Genomic DNA, 18,999 nt, shown 5'->3' with positions numbered 1-18,999 from the left:
AGTCACACAGGTGGATGATTAGACCAGTCAGGATGGGAGTGGAGTCACATTCATTGCGTCTGAGGAGGTGTTGACAACATAAGGAATATCTAGTGAAGAGAAGAATTGGGACAGGCATGATGGGGTCCGTAAACAATGAGGGAGTGTCAGGAGGACCGGGCAGGACAGAAGAGGACCGTGTGATCCACATATTGGGGGGAGAGCTAAAGAGACACACGTAAGTTCATTATAAGGAAGAGTTTTCCAATGCCAGTGTTCTCCAACTACAAGGAGTGAGTGCTCTAGCACTAGAGATGTTCAAGTGACGAAGGGAGTTAAGGAGGTTGAGAAGTTGGTTTAGGTCAGACTCCCAGCTGAGGGTGATTATCCCCCACCCAAGGGATATTGCAATTTCTGTGGACATTTTGGTTGCCACACTGAGGGATGCTAAGAGCATCAGTGGGTAGAGGCCAGCCAGGACAGCACCCCACAACAAAGGATTATCTGGCCCCAAATCTGAACAGTGCTGAGGTTGAGAAACCCTAGAATAGACCAGCTGGAAGGTTGGAGTCTGGCGTAAACACCCCTGCAATCTGTCCAGGAGCTCAGAGGACCATGGAAGGTAATCAGCAAAATGCCAGGAATAACTGGATTTCAAGGAAGATCGAGAAGTAGGATGTCTAAGTAGACAAATTTCAGACATTGTGGGCTGTATGTTGGGACTCTGGCCACCCCTGCTGTAGCCAAAACTATGAGCCTGTTATTTTCCAAAAAGCAAATTTATATGTTCCCACCACTTCCGCCCACTTCTACGTACAAGTTGCAAGGGCGTGGGCACAGATCTAGAGGTGGGGTGGGGGTGGGGTGCGGAATAGCTGAAAACAAATAGAGGGGTCTGCAAGGAGGTTTCACGCAAAGGCCTATAAAAATTATCCCCAATATCTCCTCTAAAATTATTTTTAATGTTCCTGAATGGGAAATTCAATAAAGGGGACCCTAATTTGGGCCAAAGTGACAAGAGGGTACAACATCCTACTGAGCCTAAGGGCTGCTGGTATAGTAGTTAGCAAGAGATTCTCTAAGGGATGAAGCAGAACTCTGGTGCAGAGGAGGTGGGCTGGAGATCCAGTCTTTCCTCCCCAAGAGGGGAAGTTTTATTCTATTAAGTACAATTTGCAAGATTCTCCACATGCCTAAGGCACATCAGGCTGGTTCCGGTGGTTTATCAGCTATCCATCAGACCCCACTCACTGCTTCTTCCACAGGGGTGCAATTAGAGCCAGGTGCCTGACTGACTATCAGGCCTACAACTCTCAGTCTCTCCTGCAGTCACCTGTGACCCTGTGGCTGGGTTTTCAGTAACAAAATATGAGCAGAAGAGATGAGTAGTATGTCATGGGCTGGTATATTAAGAAAGTGGCGTGCCTTTCCACTTTCCCTATCCTGCTAGCTGTAGTCTAGGCCATGCAGCCAGGGACACAGGACACTAGTACATTAGAACAATGCTAATTAAGAGCACGCCACACATCAGCTGTTCATCCTTGAACCATTTGTAACCCATCCACAAGATAAAGAACTTTTGCTGGCATGCAAACCAATGGCATCATTAATACACCGTTCGGCTGCAAAAGAGATGTTCTTGATGAAGGAAGCAATGCATTGATTTACATTCTTCCACAAGCTCCTTATCTCCTTGCAGAATAGCCTTTGAGGAGCAAGGCACTAGGGAATGGTAGAGGCACGAGATGGAATGAACCCAGATTCCTGAATATCTACGTGGAACAGAGCCCTAGACTATAACAACAACAAAAAAGAGGAAGTCATCTCTATCTGGCAGGGCTATGGTAGAGATTTTAAAAATGATATGAGAGGATGCCCATCCAGGATCTAATTGGAACTCATTCAATACAGGCTGAATCAAACCTGCAATGATTTCTTTCTCTAACTGGCAACAACCCATTGTCTTTTCTATTTAGAGAACTGGACTCAGGCTGCCATACAATGCATCCATTCACATCTATTGAGTCCCTTCTCTGCACCCAGGACTAGGTCTGGAACTGAATGCAGTCCCGAGCAAGACCAACACACTTGCTGCCATTAGGGGGTGCCAGAGCAAGTCACACGTCCAAGCCCAGGTCTGGCCTGTGGACTTTGGGTGCTTAAAGCAAGAGTTGAAGGGAAGGGAAGAGCCCAAGTCTGCAATAGACAAAGAAAGAATGGCTTGTCTGAATTAGCAGAAGGGTTTTAGTAGAACTTTTCCCACACTTTATTGTATTTACAGTAGTTTTCCCTCAGTCTCACAGTGGGAAAAACTTCATATAAAGACTCTAAAATAAGCTTTCAATAAAATAAAATAAAATAATCTTAATTACACTGAGGGGAAAGGACATTTCTCTATAACTGAATCTGGAGAGATAAATGTTGAATGCCCCTTCAAAGGCCCAGGGTACAGCAAGTATTTAGACCAGAGCATTTCTTAGGTTAGTTGTTCATTCATCAAATACTTATTGAGCATCACTGTGATCCAGGCTCTTTGCAGACTCACAGAGGAACAAAACCAAGCTACTGTGTTCAGGCAAGCTCACCGCCAAGTGGAGGCAGTAAGCCTACCTATGATCATCCGACCATGGAACATTTGCTTACTAATGAGCAGAGCCTGGGAACCCGGGAGGATGGAGTCCAGGCCAAATGCGGGCTTCCCCCTGCCTTGATTTTCATTTGGGCATTTCCTCAGGATACTATTACTCAGAGTTTCCTGGTGGCCCAGCTCTTAGGGATGTGGCATTGTCACTGCTGTAGCTCAGGCTCAATCCCTGGCCTGGGAGCTTCTGTATGCCATGGGTGAAGCTTTAAAAAGAAAAAAACAAAACAAAACAAAACAAAACAAAAAAACGGTAGTATTACTTTATTTCTTTGGCTAATAAGTGATCTTGAAATTAGCATTTGTTTTAACCTTCTAGACAGACACATGCATAGAAATACTCTTCTAAGCCCAAGAATACTTGGTCATGCAATATGCACATGTAATCATCTAAGAACAGCACAAATGTATTGAATCACCAGATATCCAGAGAAAAATATATGATTTTAACTTAATCAGTATTAAAAACAGCGTTGACAGGAAACACCAGCAGGAACTAAGCAACGAGACACTTCACCAGCACTTGGTGAGAAATAGCCATGAGGGAACACACCACACACCCTCAGCTCTGGCAGCTGAGATGTGGGCAACAGCATCCTACCAGCTTCTATTTACTGTTGCATCGCCATGGCGCCCATCCCCTTTGTATCCATGGCACTGAGAACCTTGGGAATTGGGCCAGTGACCATTGTTCATATCTGAGAACAGGAGCAGGGGAAGGTTAGGTAACTCTAGAGAGGTGTGTAAATAGCAGTTTGGGGACAGTTTGCCCTTTCTGGTAGACGCAGCCTAGGAAAATCGGTATAAAAGCTTCATCTATTATATGGATGCCATATGCCTGTGAAAGGAGCCAGGAGTGCAGTAAAACTATTGTTAGCTCTGTTCACACGCAACAGAAACTTCCTGCTCCAGCCTCCATCGCACCCTACAAATGGGCAGGGACGCTTCCGAAAACCCAGGTGGGGTGAGTGGTGGCGGCGGTGGTGGTGAGAAGGGGCAGGGGGCGCTCTCCAGGAGGGAGGCAAAAGTACGGAGGTTCGTGGGCTGGATCTCGAGGAGGACAGTGGTCCGTGGAGGGGGAAAGGTCTGAGAATCAATCAGTGGTGCCTTGCAACCCGGATACCAACCCCTTCCAGCAAAGCCCACCCTAAAAACATACATTCTTTGTGCCCATCCCTCTCTACCCTCCCCCCCTCCCCCCCCCCCCCCTCCCCCGGTCCCTAGGGTCAGGCCGCGGGGTCACTGCCTCCCCTTGCAGGACCTGAAGGCAGCTAACGCGGGAGGTGCCCTGGTGAAGCTGGGGAGCTAGTTCACTAAATTGTGTTCGAGCGAAGGCGTCGAGGGTGGGAAGAATTAATCCAATGAGGGGGAGGCGGATGGGGCTACGAGTGAAAACAAGAGGGGACACTGTACACTCAGCCTTTTCATCGCTCGACGGGAAGATGGATGATTTTCGGAGGCCGTTGTCCCAGAGCCCCGGCTCGCTATAGGGAGACGTCAGAGCGCTCGGGTCCGCGGTGGAGGACCCCCCCAGCGCCCCCGCTCGGGCTTGCATATAAAGTCGGGGAGTCGTGGAGGCTGCAGCAGTGGTGCAGCGGCAGCGCTCCTCCGAGGTCCTCCAGTCTTTCCAGCGCCAGGAGAGCACACTCTCCGCGGAGCCTCGCTTCCCGCCTGGACCATGCTCCGCCGCGAGTTCCCGCTGGTCCTGCTGGCGCTAGTCCTCTGCCAGGCGCCCCGGGGACCGGCCGCCCCGGTGTCGGTGGGCGGAGGGACCGTGCTGGCCAAGATGTACCCGCGCGGCAACCACTGGGCGGTGGGTGAGTGTCCGGCGCGCTCTAGTCCGGGCGGGACCAGCTAGCCACAAGAGCGGATCTCCCCATCTCTCAGCGTTTCTGCGGCTCGGCGCTGCGGGCTGGGTTTGCTCTGGCCTTTCTACCCAAACGCCAATGCAGTTCTCTCCAAACTTCACCCTACCCTTCTGCATCCTGGGAAACCGTCGGTCTCTCGGCAGAGGCAGAATGGTCCCTCGGTCCTTTCCCGCTCTCTTCCCTCTTCCCCAGAATACCCGAGCCTGCGCACAGTTCTCCAAAACCCAAACCCTACGCAGAGATCTCCCTCCCTCCGCACCTTCCAGCACCACCTTTTGTTCGCCTGTTTGGCACGGATTCTTTTCCTGAACAACTTTGGGGAGCTGGGTCCCCAATCACGTCTCGGAGCCCTTGTCCAGTCCGGCCGCTGCGCCTTTGCACCCGGCAAAGCTACAGGTGTGGGACCTGGGGCGCGGCGCCCGCCCTGGATTTCAAATCTGTTGGTCTATCAGCGCCTGAATCCCACCTCTGTTTAGGGCTCGCCTGAATTTCCTCAGGCCTTCTTTGCTTTGCAGCTATTTTCTTTTCTCTGCGCTTTTGACCAACCCTCCCTCTTTCTATCCAGCGGGCTCTGCGCTCCGGGAATCGCGCCTGGTCTCCACGCTGATCGCAGGTCGCTTCCTCTTGATTCCTCTCTTTTCGCCGCTTCTCTTGACCCGAGAACTCGTCTTCTCCCTTTCCCCCTATCTCCTTTCCTTTTTCCCCTGCCCACAAGTCCAGCTTTCCAGGTGCGGGCACGGGGATTCGCTCTTCCTGGCCCCAAAACCACAGTGGCGTGGACCGGGTTTCCGGCAGCGGAGCGCGCACCCGCCGCTTCCCCGCAGCTGGGAGGCAGGTGGCCGCCCCGGGGCTTCGCGTTTCTCCAGCATCACGACGGGGCTCTCTGGCAAATAATGCAAAGCGTTCGACTTCCTCAGACACCTCCCCACCCAGCCCTCTACAATAACCCCAGCATTCCCAGGAGAGATGGTCGATCCCTAGAGAGATTTAAGGAGGGGTGTGTGAGTGTGTGTGTGTGTGTGTTTCACGATTTCCTTAGTCATCTACTTAGGAGGGCGGGGGGGGGGGCGGTTAGAAAGATAAGATACTTGTTAATTCAGCTCTCAGAGAATTCCAGATTCTCCGCGTGAAGATAAGTATGACTTTAAGGGAAAAGGTGAGGCTAGAACACAGGTCCTCAGCTCCTCTGTGTTGCCTATGTTTCTGCCAGAGATCTCGGGTTGCAATGGAGTAATTTTCATTACAACTGAAGGCATCTTTGCAACCCCAGGGATGAAAGTATCTGTCACCTCTGAGGGAACCCAGGAGCCAGGAGCCTAGTGTGGAGAGGAGAAATTGGGATGGGTGAAAACCCCTGAACTTCAAGAGAGAAGGATACTTAGAAGGTGTTAAAGAGGCCAAACCTAGAATTGACCTCAGAAGGGCCCCTGGGAGTTTAGATCAAGTGGCCATTGTCCAGTCCAGCCAGCAACCAGTGGGCTGGGAAGGTGAAAGGAAACTTCCAGATTTCCAGTCTCTTTTTGCTCATCCATATTTTTGGATTAAAAAAGGTCTGCTGCCCTTTGCAGGTACCCTTGCAGGCCAAAAGCAGGACAAGAGAGTTAGCTGGGCAGATAGATCATGTTATTTCAATGCAAGCCACGCCTGATCACTGTGGTTCCAGAGCACATTGGCCACAGGTCTTTAGGGTGTCTGCCACTGAATCACCCTTCATGGTGGTACCTGGGCATTCTCAGCCCAAGAGTTCACTGGCTAGTGGCACCCCCCCCCCAATTATCTTATTCTCTTATTTGTTCTCAAACCCACCCTTTCCCTTGTTTCTCCTTGGCTGACTATGTAGAGTTGATGGAAAAAAAAAAAAAAGAACAAGGAAAAGAGGGAGGTGACATAGCAAATTGCATTTGGGTTTATGATGATATTGCCATAGACAAAAAGTTTGCTTCAAGTAGCCATGCCCTCTGTTGGAATGTGAGCATTCACAGGCATGCATGACATGTTACATTTTAAATTGTGCTTTCCGCTATCCAAAGTAAATGCCTGTCCTCCTCAATCACTGAAGACAGGTAGTTTAGTCTTAATTAAAGCAAACTAAAGCTACATATTGCTGTCCATGAAGAAGTTGTCAGCACAAATTTGCAGGTTCGTTAAGTGAATTGCCTCTTCCAGCTGAGAGAAATATGAGGCAGCCATGGAAAACGAGTTAACAGATTGAAAACCAATTCTTATCTGGCTCAATATTTGTAGAAATGTTTTTTGTGTGAGGAAAATATAGGTCAACATGCACACGGGTAACTATACCCTGTGCTCCTGAGATATGTTTCTGGTCATGGCGCTAATGCTGAGGTGAAGCGTGTCATGGCAAGTTGAATCCTGAACATCAGTGTTCAGCCCCAGAATGGCTTTACATAACCGTGCTGCCCCACAGCTGTGAAATACGGTTGAAGCATCACTCCAGAAAAGCTAACTCTCAAAAGTACCCAACACTTTCTCTCTTAATGGATATTTTTCAAAGTTAGCATAATCTTCAAGTTTGGAGTTCAAGAAAATTCTTTTCTGTTTCAAACCTGCCATTTTAGTGGTGTTTTTAAGTGATGAAAAGGACAAAAGCTTCCCTCCCCACTCTGGGCAAGGCTTTATTTTTTTCAAGTGCCTGTCTTTTGTCTGTGCTGAGATCTCCATTATTATGATATGGACACATAACAAATGATGATGGGAGAAGAAAGGGAAGTGGGCATATCATCCATGTTGCCATGGAGACGACCACTATTTGGGTGCCGGTAGCTAACTGAGAAGTGCATTAGGACCCTGGAAATGTGTGCTTCAATTGGGATGTTATAGATGGCGCACCTTCCTTAATAACCCATCTGTGGGTCTAGGGGAGGGTATCTGAACACACAGCCACCAAATCTGCAAATTCAGTACAAGGTCCCAAGGATCTATGTTAAATCACTCACAGAATGGAGGCCTGCTTTATCCTTCCATTTTAGAAAAGGCCACAAAATTATCCAAACACGCAAAAATGAAATTCTTATTTGTAAAAACATTTTCATGGTCCCTACGCTTCATTGCCAATAACACCTTTCTCATTTCTAGCATTCGAACTAGATGACCGAGGACAAGAGTAGCTAAGGTCATTAGTGGAGCATCAGATTCTAATCCTGCTTTCCCATTATCATGATTCAATTTCCTCCGTATTAACAAAGCCAAATGATTTGCTACTTCCTGGGAAGTTGTGCAACATAATCATTGTAACGGCTAAATGCAAGGTTATTTAGTGGATATCTGGGCACCAAGTTCACCAGGCAGATAAGTGAGAAGCCAGTCTTTCAAAATTCCAACTCTTCAGTTGGGACAGTGTCCTTAAAAGCATCTCAAAATTGCGAGAAGTGTCAGGTTCTAAGTAACCTGGCAAGGCTCACACTGCAGGGCGCTAAAAGTTCATTTTAAGGCTCCCCAGTATTCACAGAATTAATTTTTCTGTGTCACATAAAGAATCATGACATAGTGATATAGGATCCCCATTCCTTTTTGATAACATTAGAAAGCCTTTTGTAGATCTTATCCTTATTTCCAGACCCCAGGATGCTTTCTAATTGTCTTATATTCTTAGGAAGTTCAAAGATACTTCAAAGCAGTATAATATCATACAGTCTGGACTGTGAGCTGATTTTAATCCTGGAATCTTTACTCACATGTGTGTGACCTTTGGCATGTTTCATTTTTATCAAATTTATTATGGTGTGGATTGAATGGAATAATCTGCATTTAAACATCCTGTGAGCGGTAAATTGCAATAAACACACAAGCAAAGAAAATCACGGTGAGGGCTTCTCTCTTGGTGGATAGAGCTGCTGGGAAGGGGCCTCCTTCCATTTTAAGTGACTGTCAAATATTATTTCCATGATGTTTGCCTTAAATACTTCTAATGCCAGTCAACTTTGGAGCCCCAGATAGCTCTTTCTTTGCGAACTTGAAATCAAAAGCAGCATAGTTTTGTTTTGTTTTCTTTTTAGGGCTGCACCTGTAGCATATGGAGGTTCCCAGGCTAGGGGTCCAATCCAAGCTGCAGCTGCCGGCCTACACCACAGCCACAGCAACACCAGATCTGGGCCTCGTCTGCCACCTACACCACAGCTCACGGAAATGCCAGATCCTTCACCCACTGAGAGAGGCCAGGGATTAAACCTACAACATCATGGTTCCCAGTCGGATTCGTTTCTGATGCACCATGACAGGAACTCCGAAAGCAGCATAGTTTTATTATTAATGGTAGATATTTGAAAGTGCTATAAAACCCAATGACAGAGAAAGGGGGGGAGAATCAACTGAAGAAAGTAAACAAGATAATGTCAGTATATTTAAACCATGGGGTAGAGGGTTAAGAATGCAGTTCTTAGATTCCATAACCCTTTCTGACCCAATGGCTATCCCATTTCTATACAAAATTTCCATGCTTTTAGTGGTTTGGCCTCCTGCACAGCAACTTTTATTTGTTTACATGGCAAGTGCACATCCCTGGAGCCATTGGCTGAAAATCCTGCATCTGCAATGGCCGAAGTGTTGGTCAGAACTTGTCTTCAACTTGTTTTTCATTACAAACTGTCATTTCTAGGTGTAATTCCTAGGTGTAATTTCTAGGTTCAATCTCAGCTAAAATTCTAAGAAAGTTTAAAATGAAAAATTCCTTTGGTACATTTGTATTACAGATAAGAGAAAAGCAACACATTTTTAACCACATAGAGAAAAGCATGGTGACTTTTCTTTTCAGGAGCAATTCAAAATTGACAGGGAAGATGTTCAAACTCTATGATTCAGCTGGGAATAGAATTCTGTGCACACAGAATTGGTGATAGAATTTCAGATATGGAAGTCTCCTTAGATGTCATCTAGTCCAATCTGTTCATTTTATTGTTGATAAAATTGAAGACTGAGGATGCTAAATGACTTGACAGAGGTCATCTAGCTAGTTAACACAGGGGCTAGGACCAGATCCCAGGGCTCCTGAGTTGCCGTTCTGAATTCTGCCCACTTATTATGCATCTTGAGCACAGAGCAAAATCTGTCAGTCATTTAGGAACTAACCCCTAATAATAAAAATGCTATTTATCCCTCATTTAGCGGGAAGCAGGACAAACACAATCAGTGCCCTTTTAAATTTCTCATTCATTAATTCCCCTAAGGTTACAATGTTGGCATTCCGTTTTTCTTTTTGTTGGTTTTTTTTTTTTTTAGGAACCAAAGCATATTTTTATTTTATTTCTTTATGATTACGGCATCAATAATCATAATTGAAGTATAGTTGGTGTACAATATTATATAAGTTACAGATGTACATTATAGTGATTCACAATTTTTAAAGGTTATACTCCATTTATAGTTGTTATAGAATACTGGCTGTATAATGTTTTTGTTTTTGAACAGGACACTTAATGGGAAAAAAGAGCACAGGAGAGTCCCCATATGCTTATGAGGGAGGAAACATGAAAGAACAGCCAAGGGAGTACATTCAGTGGGAAGACGCCACAAGGAATTTGCTGAGCCTCCTAGAAGCAAAGGGGATTGGAAGCCATCAGCCCCCTCAATGGGAGCCCCTGGGCATTCGTCCGTCTACTTGGGATTCAAAGGATGGCAGCAACTTTAATGACATGGGTCCAAGACTCAAAGGTATAATGAACATACTGGGGAAGTGGGAGTGGGGTGGCATGGGTGGGATCAGGAGGTGTTTGGGGAGAGTTGGAAGAGGAGGGGACGTTTGAGCAGGGAAGAATAAAACTGTTTAGAGGCAAGCCTTCAGAGCAACCACATCACGTAAGGAAAGTGGGTGGCCAATCTCCATACTAGTTTTTCTTTTCAATGTCATAGATTATTTTTCCTCTTAGCACTTTAAACTCCAGCTTAGGAGTTTTGTTAGCAAGGGTGCATTTTTAACCTACCAGATCCTACCAAAATATTTGAATTAGTTAAAATAGTAATTAATTTTGGCCACATCTGTGGCATGTGGATCGAACCCATGCCACGGCAGTGACCCAAGCCACAGCAGTGACACCAGATCCTTTAACCACCAGGCCACCAGAGAACTCCTAGCTATTATTTTTTATCTTTCTTTCTTTTATTTTTAGGGCCACACCTGCAGCATATGGACCTTCCCAAGCTAGGGGTCAAATCAGAGCTGCAGCTGCCAGCCTAAGCTACAGCCACAGCAACTCAGGATCTGAGCTGCATCTGTGACATATACCACAGCTCATGACAACACCAGATCCTTATCCCACAGAGCAGAGTCAGGGATCAAATATGCATCCTCATGAATACTAGTTGGGTTTGTAATCTGCTGAGCCACAACATGAACTCTTTTGTTATTTTTGATGAATACTAGTGGAAGGGCCTATTCACAGATGCTTTTAGAAGAGAGCATTCTTGTTTGCTACTTTTTATGCAAAATAGTACTCCTTTACATTTGTTCTAAGATGACCTAGTTCAGGTCTCATCCTAATACTTCAAAACTTGGTGAAAATATCTCAGGTCAGCTGACTCGTTCTGTACATGATCTTATTTATAGAGGATGAGGAAAAAGAATTATACCAAATTGGCATTGTTTAGACACAAAGACAGTAAGTGACATAAAAGGGAGTAAAGTTTATAGGAAGAAAGCAGGGCAACTGAAAACGATGTGACTCTCATTAACTTAAGACGTTGCTGTGAAATTTATAGTAAAAGGCAAAACTAATCATGGCAATATGACTAAAAATAATAACCACTAGCTTTTTTTTTTTTTTTTGGTCTTTTTGTCTTTTCTGGGGCTGCTCCCGTGGCACATGGGGATTCCCAGGCTAGGGGTCTGATCGGAGCTGTAGCCACCGGCCTAAGCCAGAGCCACAGCAATGCAGGATCCAAGTCACATCTGCAACCTACACCACAGCTCACGGCAATGCCGGATCCTTAACCCACTGAGCGAGGCCAGGGATCGACCCTGCAACCTAATGGTTCATAATCGGATTCATTAACCACTGAACCACGATGGGAGCTCCAATAACCACTAGCTTTAGTGAGTAATTTCTATAATCCAAGCACTAGATATCTCCATTTCCTCAGGTAATACTGCAGTCTGAGGAGGAAGATTCAGGATGATTCTATTATTCTCTCCATTTTAGAGGTGAGCAAACTGAGATCCCTCATACAGCTTTTCAAGAGAAAAGCCTGTGCTGTGTGCCTTGGACAGTCTGCTGCCATGCAAGGCATCTTCTGGGTCCTCATTGATCTTAGATATGAAGGATGCAGGATGCAGTAGCGGACTTGTTTCTCCTGGCTTCTGGCAGTAAATGATACTGTGTTTCACTCACAGACCTTCCAGAGCTGGGAGCTCACTCACGCGGTCTCTCTTTCACAGTGGTTAACCCTGATTGATGAGCCCTTAACAGAGGCTCAGGGCTGGCTCGGCCAAGCCTCAGCTGGTTTCTCCAGAGGGAGCCTTTATGTTTCACTGCTCTTCTGTCTACTATGGGTTCTCTATGATCAATGCAAACAAAATTTCATGTGTTGCATTAAGCATCTAGAGAGAAAAGCTCCAGTAGCCTTTATTCAGAAAGAAAATCTGTATTAAGTCAACCGACATAGAAATAAGCACCAACTTTGTACAAAGCCTTGAGGGACTGATTCTCTTGTCCACACCTGTGTTATACAAGCACACCTGTTTATTAATGGACAACATGACTCTGAGGGCTCTGGGAATTTGTCATTGACTTCTTGGCCCCTGGCTGGGCTGGCCTATTTCCTTTGCTGAACTTCCTGTGGGTGGATGTCCATCAGCAGTGCCTTCTTCTTGGTCTCAGAAATAACAATGATCACTGCCACAAAACCCTCTGAAATAACTTGACAAAGATGGAAATGGATTTACCCTCATGGCTCATTTGTAAAATACCCCCCAAACCCTATTATGTTATTAAGCTGTAGTGCATCTTTTTTTTTTTTTTTTAATTTGGAGGTTCCCAGGCTAGGGGTCAAATCAGAGCTATAGCTGCCGGCCTACGCGACAGCCACAGCAACACAGGATCCTTATCCCACTGAGCGAGGCCAGAGATCGAACCTGCAACCTCATGGTTCCTAGTCGGATTCTTTTCTGCTGTGCCATGACCAGAACTCCGTATAGTACATCTTTTTGAACCAAAAAAACAATATCCACTTTGAGTTGTCTTTTCCCCCTACACCTAATTCTGCATAACTTTGAAATGTTTTGAAAAATTCAACTCCTGCCTCAAGGATTGAAATCTTCCTGCCATCTTTAGAGGGATATTCTGTAAGCAACCCAGGTGGCTAAGTGGGTTAAGGATTCAGAGTTGTCACTGCTGTGGCTCAGGTTGCTGCTGTGGCCTGGTTGATCCCTGGCCCCAGGACTTCCACATTCCACAGGCGTGGCCCCCCAAACCCCCAAAAGAATAGCTCCAAAAAGGTCTCCGAGTGGCAGTGCTAAAGGATGGATTGGGTGGGCCTCACAGAGAGTGATTGCTTTAGGGGGACGATATTTATCAGTGTACCACGTGAGCTGAAAAATTAATCTTTTATAATCAGGACTTGGGAATTCCTGTCGTGCTCAGTGGTTAACAAGTCCTACTAGGAACCATGAGGTTGCAGGTTCGATATCTGGCCTCGCTGAGTGGGTTAAGGATCTGTTGTTGCCGTGAGCTGTGGTGTAGGTTGCAGACGTGGCTCAGATCCCGAGTTGCTGTGGCTCTGGCGTAGGCCGGCGTCTACAGCTGCGATTAGACCCCTAGCCTGAGAACCTCCATATGCCTCGGGAGTGGCCCCAGAAAATGCAAAAAGACAAAAAAAAAATCAGGCTTTGCTTTTTCCTATTATATGTTTTTATGCTTTGTTCTTCCTTTTACAAGTTTAGAAAGCCCATCCCACCTCATCCCACCTCGAACTGAATAATTAGCCATTGCACCCATTGGTACCATTCTTTCAGCTATATCTCCCAGTAGTATGAAAAACAAAACTCAACAGTTCGTTTAGTCTTTGCAGAGACCAAAACAGCTGATCACTTCTCTTGCTTTGGAAATTCCACCTCAAGAAAGTATGTTGATATGAAAATTGCAAACACCCTACAATTACCTTATTCACAAAGAGGCAGTAAGTACCAAGAGAATAAAAGTTCGATCAGAAATCCCGATATGTCTCAGCTTTAGAGAGAAAGTTTAATAATTTAGTCGGGCATTACTAGAGTTAGCAGCAGGGATTTTCAGAGGCTGAGGACTTTTCTTAAAATTAAAAACTATCCACATAGGCTCCCCTCTCCCATTTAATAATAAAATCGTCCTGTTGCTCAATCTTCCAGAGCCCTACCTAGAAACTGAGCATCTTCCTATGTTTTGTTGACAAAGAGATTTACTTGATTCAGAAAAGATTCATATAAATGTGCACTGAATCTAGACCATTGTAACATGGCGAACAAACTTCAAAACTTTTTAACAATTATGGCCAATAATTTTCAAGATTAACGTTGTTTGCTTGTTTGTTTTGCTTTTTAGGGACAACTCATGGCATATGGAAGTTCCGAGGCTAGGGATCTAATTGGAGCTACAGCTGTACCACAGCCACAGCAACATGGAATCTAAGCCACATCTGCAGCCTATACCACAACTCACAGCAATGCCGCATCCCTGACTCACTGAGAGAGGCCAGGGATCCAACCCACATTCTCATGGATACTATTCGGATTTGTTTCCAATGTGCCACAACAGGAACTCCTCAAGGTTAATCTTAATCTTTAAAGTCTACCCTTCTCACAAAAAATTAATGGAGGTCACAGATGCGGTTCAGATCTGGCATTGCTGTGGCTGTATTGAAAGCTGGCAGCAGCAGCAACTCTTAATTCAACCTCTAGCCTGGGAACTTCCATATGCCACAGGTACGGCCCTTAAAAAAGAGAGAGAGAGAGAAAATCAATAGAAATATTACACTATGGTTTCTATAACATGAAACAGTGTTTGGGTCAGCTCCAGGGCCTGATCTTTAATCCTGAATGTGGCTGTGGATTGTTTTGAGTTACAGTGAATCTAAAGTTGGTCTTTGGGTTCCACTTGTAATTTGGACCCAGTGTATTGTTTTGTTGTTGTTGTTGTTTGGATTTTCTTGGATATGCCAGAGGCATGTGGAAGTTCCTGAGCCAGAGACCAAACCCGGGCCACAGCAGCGATCCAAGCCACTGCAGTGACAATGCCAGATCCTTGACCCATTGTGCCACAGAGGAACTCCTCAGTTCGTTGCTTTTTGCAGTCTAGGATTTTTTTCCCTCTTATTTAGTGGACATGAGAAAAGGGACCTGGGGAGTGTGTCACAGAGGGAGTTATGGAAAAGAAATAAATGTACAAATTTGCCTTCACTTTTAAGGGATGCCTCCCACTGTTCCATCAGATCAGCACAGAGACTAGAAAGGTTTTACTTCTTCATATGTGAAACGTTCTAAAGAAAGCTCCAAATATAGGAAAAGCAATATACAATCAAGAATAACTAGGAGTCCCCTGATGTCTCAGCAGGTTAAGGATCTGGTGTTGTCCCTGCTGTGGCATAGATTTTATCCCTGGCCCGGGAACTTCCACGCGTGATGGGCAAGGCCAAAAAAAGAGAAAAGAATAACTAAAAAGCTTCTGATGACCCTGACCATTTCTATGAAGGAGCAGAGGAAAGCTGGCCCACACCTCAATTACAGCTCCTCCCCATTCCTAACCATAGACCTCTTCTGCCTCCAGGCCCTTGGCCTTCCAAGGTTACATGATTTGCCTTTCCCTTGCCACTTTACTTCCATTTGCATGAGCCAAACTCTCAGATTCAATATTTTGAGCCAATGCGGGGGACGTCCCACATCCTCAGCTGGCCCCTTTTTTGACCGGTGGCTCATACTGTGAGATCTTCAGGCAGGCTGGCGACCCTTAAGAGTGCAGGCTGGTCCTGGAGAAAAGTAAAGCTAATTGGCCTGTGTGGGAATTGAACCCCAGGCTCTGGCTTCATTATCACCTGGTCACATAGTTGAGCCACAGAGCAGGTAATAACTGAACTGAGAATCTCAGTAATTCCTTTATTAGAAACAAATGGCTGGTCTGGACATTGGGGAACCTAAATTGCTAGGCGATCTTGGAAATTGTAATAAGTTCTTGACTGGATGAAAAGTGTTTTCTCAGCTCAGTGGGTAAAGGATGCTATGTGGGATCAAAGAAGTGCTTTAAAATTAGAGCTACTCGTCCTTTCTTCAGTCTTAGTTAATTTGAACAGAAGCCACAACAAGCAAACCACAATCAATTTAGAACTGGCAGAAACTCAAATTAGCGCCTCTTCCCAAGTTGCCCACACTACTACCATTTACAGTCATGGTTTTATAATGTGTAATTGTGTGATTCATAAACTAGCTTTGATTTGTGGAATGAGGCATTGCCAAAGAAGCAAAGTAACAATTAAGATTCCACATTCCCTAACAGTCTCCCACCCAGCTGCTACTTTAATAACAAATTCCTGGGCGTAATGCATACATTTAATTTCCAATGCTGATCAAAATCTACCTGTGCAAATGAACTTATCTGTGAAACAGAAACAGACTCAAAGACATAGAGATGAGACTTGTGGTTGCCGAGGGGGAGGGGGCCGGGGGAGGGGTGAATTGGGAGTATGGGATCGGCAGATGCAAACTATTATACATAGACTCAATAAACAAGGCCCTACTGTATAGCACAGGGAACCATATTCAATATCCTGTGATAAATGATGATGGAAAAGAATCTGAAAAAGAATGTACAATATGTAAAACTGAATCACTTTGCCATACAGCAGAAAATAACACATTGCAATGAACTATACTTCAATAAAATAAATCTGCAAAAAAATTTTTTTTCTTAAAAAAGAATATGTATCTGTATACCCGTGCACTCATACCAGGGTACAAGTTGAGATAGTATAACAAAAAGACCTGCAAATATAGTGGTTCCAAAAAAAGAGGAAGTTAATTTCTCTCTTGGGGGACAGCTATGGTCCTCAAGCATCCAAATGCTGAGTCACCTGGAGGACTCAAGGCCACAGCTCACTGGGTCACTTACCCAGAGTTTCCGGTTCTATAGGTCTGGGGTAGGTGGACCTGAGCATCTGCCTTTCTACCAAGCTCCCAAGTGATTGCTGATGGTTTGTTGGGAATGGGTTTACTTCTAGCATTGGACTTGGGCCTCACTCACTGCATTTGCTAAACTCTTTCTAATATATTTTTTTTAAGTTGATGGACTCTCTGCTCCAGGGTCTCAGCATGAAGGAAGGATCCCCCAGCTGAACTGACAATGACAATGGTGAATCTCTCTCAAACAAGAAAAAAACCAAACCCTTAAGACACTGCATTCTGCGGACATCAGTTCCACTGGGTCATCAACAAGTTTCCTTTGTGCAAAATACTTAACTATTCTTGTATCTTTCAACTTTGACTAAAGTCATGATTTTCAAGCAGCATCTTCTTGTTTGAACTTGTTTGCTGTGAATAATTGTCCATAAAGAGTCTTCCAATAAGCTCTCTTTACATGTAGGCTCTTTGTCTATTAGATTCCAGTCCCCAACTGCTTACCATTCACAATAAATCTTAAACAAATTGTCCAAATGGCAAGTAGTTCTCTTATTTCAATTCTGAATGGGGGGACATTGCTTAACACTGAAATGAACAAATAGCTTGATGATGAACTTGTGTGCTCATTGATGAAGGCAGGCTGAATATTTTAGCTCTCCCCTCTGAAAGCCACTTACTGAATCCTTATAGTCACACAGCCTTTCTAGAAGCTACTACAAGAAGCCGAAACTTGCTTTACCATTACCATCAGATGGGCTGGTTTGAACAGAGAGTCTGGCCTTCTCATCACGTAATAATTCCCATTGCTTCTGCCCTTACCACAACCAGGTATTTTACTGATGTTATTGATATTCTCCTCATTACAGTTTTATAAGCTGAGAACGATCCTTCTCACTTGATAGTTGAGGAAGCAGAGAGTTAGGTCAGCTGATTTGCCCAAGGTCACATAACAGACAGAACTGGATTTTCTGTAGCATTTGACAGTTTTTCTCTTACCTCATTTTGAGCCTCTCTTTCAGTATATTTAAGCCTTGCAAGCAGCACTGTTTGTTCAAAATCCCCAAATCCCATTGCCAGCCTGGGAGGTGAAGCAGATCCCCACAGCCAGACTGAGTCAGCTCCACAGCAAAGGGAGAAGATGAGTTCGATTCCCTTGTATTTTCAGAGAACACGGCCTGGCGGTTCACAGCCCTCGCCAGTTCCATTTCCATCAGGATATTCACACATTAACAGATTTTAAAGCTTCTTGCCATATGTTTAGATTTCCTCCATTTGGAGAAATCACATTTGAAACAGTGGAGAGGTTTATCTTGCCTTTGTTTTTTTTTTTTTGGTTTGGGTTTTTGTTTTTTGGCTGCACCAGCGGCTGCTCCCGGCCCAGGGATGGAACATGTGCTGCACGTGCAGCCTGTGCCACAGCTGTGGCGACTCCTGATCCCTAACCTGCTGCACCACAAGGGACTTCTTATCTGGCCTTTGTTTTGATGATCAAAGAACCACATAAGATAGGCTGCATTCTATTTTTTTTTTTTCCAACCACATTGATTCACAGCTTATACAGAGCCAGACACAGGGAAAATATGTGAGATGTGTTTTCAATGTCATACTGCCTTCCTCTTCTTGGGACCCTCCTGGGCCTCTTTCCTGAGAACTTGATCCTGAGCTGTGTCCACTAAAGCCTGCCATACAGCTAATGATGAAGGGGTAAGCCCTATCACAAGATTTGCCCTCCAGTGGGACACTCATAAAGATGAACACAACCTTCCAGATCCAGGGGACATTTCTCTAAGGGTGACATTTCAGGCAGGGATAGGAAGGCAGTGCTTCCGGAATAACCCCATCTTGGCTGTTTCGTGAGAGTAGATGTGATCGTCTGAGTTGCAATCATTTTTTAACTCATGCATTCCGGCCAAGATGCAAAAACTGCTCTCTCAAAAACTCTGACCCTTGCAGGCTCCTCTGTAGCAAGCCCAGGTCAAGATCAGAATCCCTTTAGTTAAGAGATAAAGCTTTCCCTACACAGAGATCTTTCTTGAACACTTGTTTGCAAGTTGAGTCCCGTCACCTATCTGTGTGTACCTATTGGGTCTGGGAATTTTCAGCTGCAGTTAATAGCATCCACCTTGAGTTGTTTAAGTGGAAAAAACTTTTTGAGAGCATAGTAGTTGGGAAGACCAGAGAAATAAGCTTGCATGTTCAACACTCAAGGCCTGGTCTCTGATAGGTTGATGAGATGGGTGACTTGGGCTTCACTACCCTGGTAGCATTCTGCAGAACCGCTGGAGTTGGTACTCTCTTCCACTGCCTCTGCCACTCCCTGTGCCTGCAGCATTATACCCCCTAAACTCTTTTCTGCCTTTGGTTTACTTTCAAATCAGTTTTGAATGTCTGGGACTGATTGGTGGAACCTAGATCACATGCCTGTA

At 45.1% G+C, this 18,999-nt stretch overlaps 1 protein-coding gene across 2 annotated transcripts; it reads left to right on the top strand.

The window, feature by feature from the left end:
• Positions 1-4,232: 4,232 nt before the first annotated feature.
• GRP (gastrin releasing peptide) lies at positions 4,233-17,087 on the top strand. Of its 2 annotated transcripts, none has more exons than XM_047769490.1 (3): positions 4,233-4,437; positions 9,910-10,152; positions 16,736-17,087. In XM_047769490.1, exons 1-3 carry the CDS (start codon positions 4,299-4,301, stop codon positions 16,792-16,794), a joined length of 441 nt encoding a protein of 146 aa, XP_047625446.1. In that variant the 5' UTR covers positions 4,233-4,298; the 3' UTR covers positions 16,795-17,087. The 2 variants fall into 2 exon arrangements, with proteins under 2 accessions (XP_047625446.1, XP_047625447.1); XM_047769491.1 differs by having other exon boundaries at positions 9,910-10,131; positions 16,734-16,789.
• The last annotated feature ends 1,912 nt before the right edge of the window (positions 17,088-18,999 follow it).

The sequence above is a fragment of the Phacochoerus africanus genome, chromosome 2, assembly GCF_016906955.1.
Source record: "Phacochoerus africanus isolate WHEZ1 chromosome 2, ROS_Pafr_v1, whole genome shotgun sequence".
Taxonomy (NCBI): Eukaryota; Metazoa; Chordata; class Mammalia; order Artiodactyla; family Suidae; genus Phacochoerus; species Phacochoerus africanus.
Note: the sequence above shows the minus strand (reverse complement) of the source record. Positions and strands in the feature narration are given on the sequence as shown.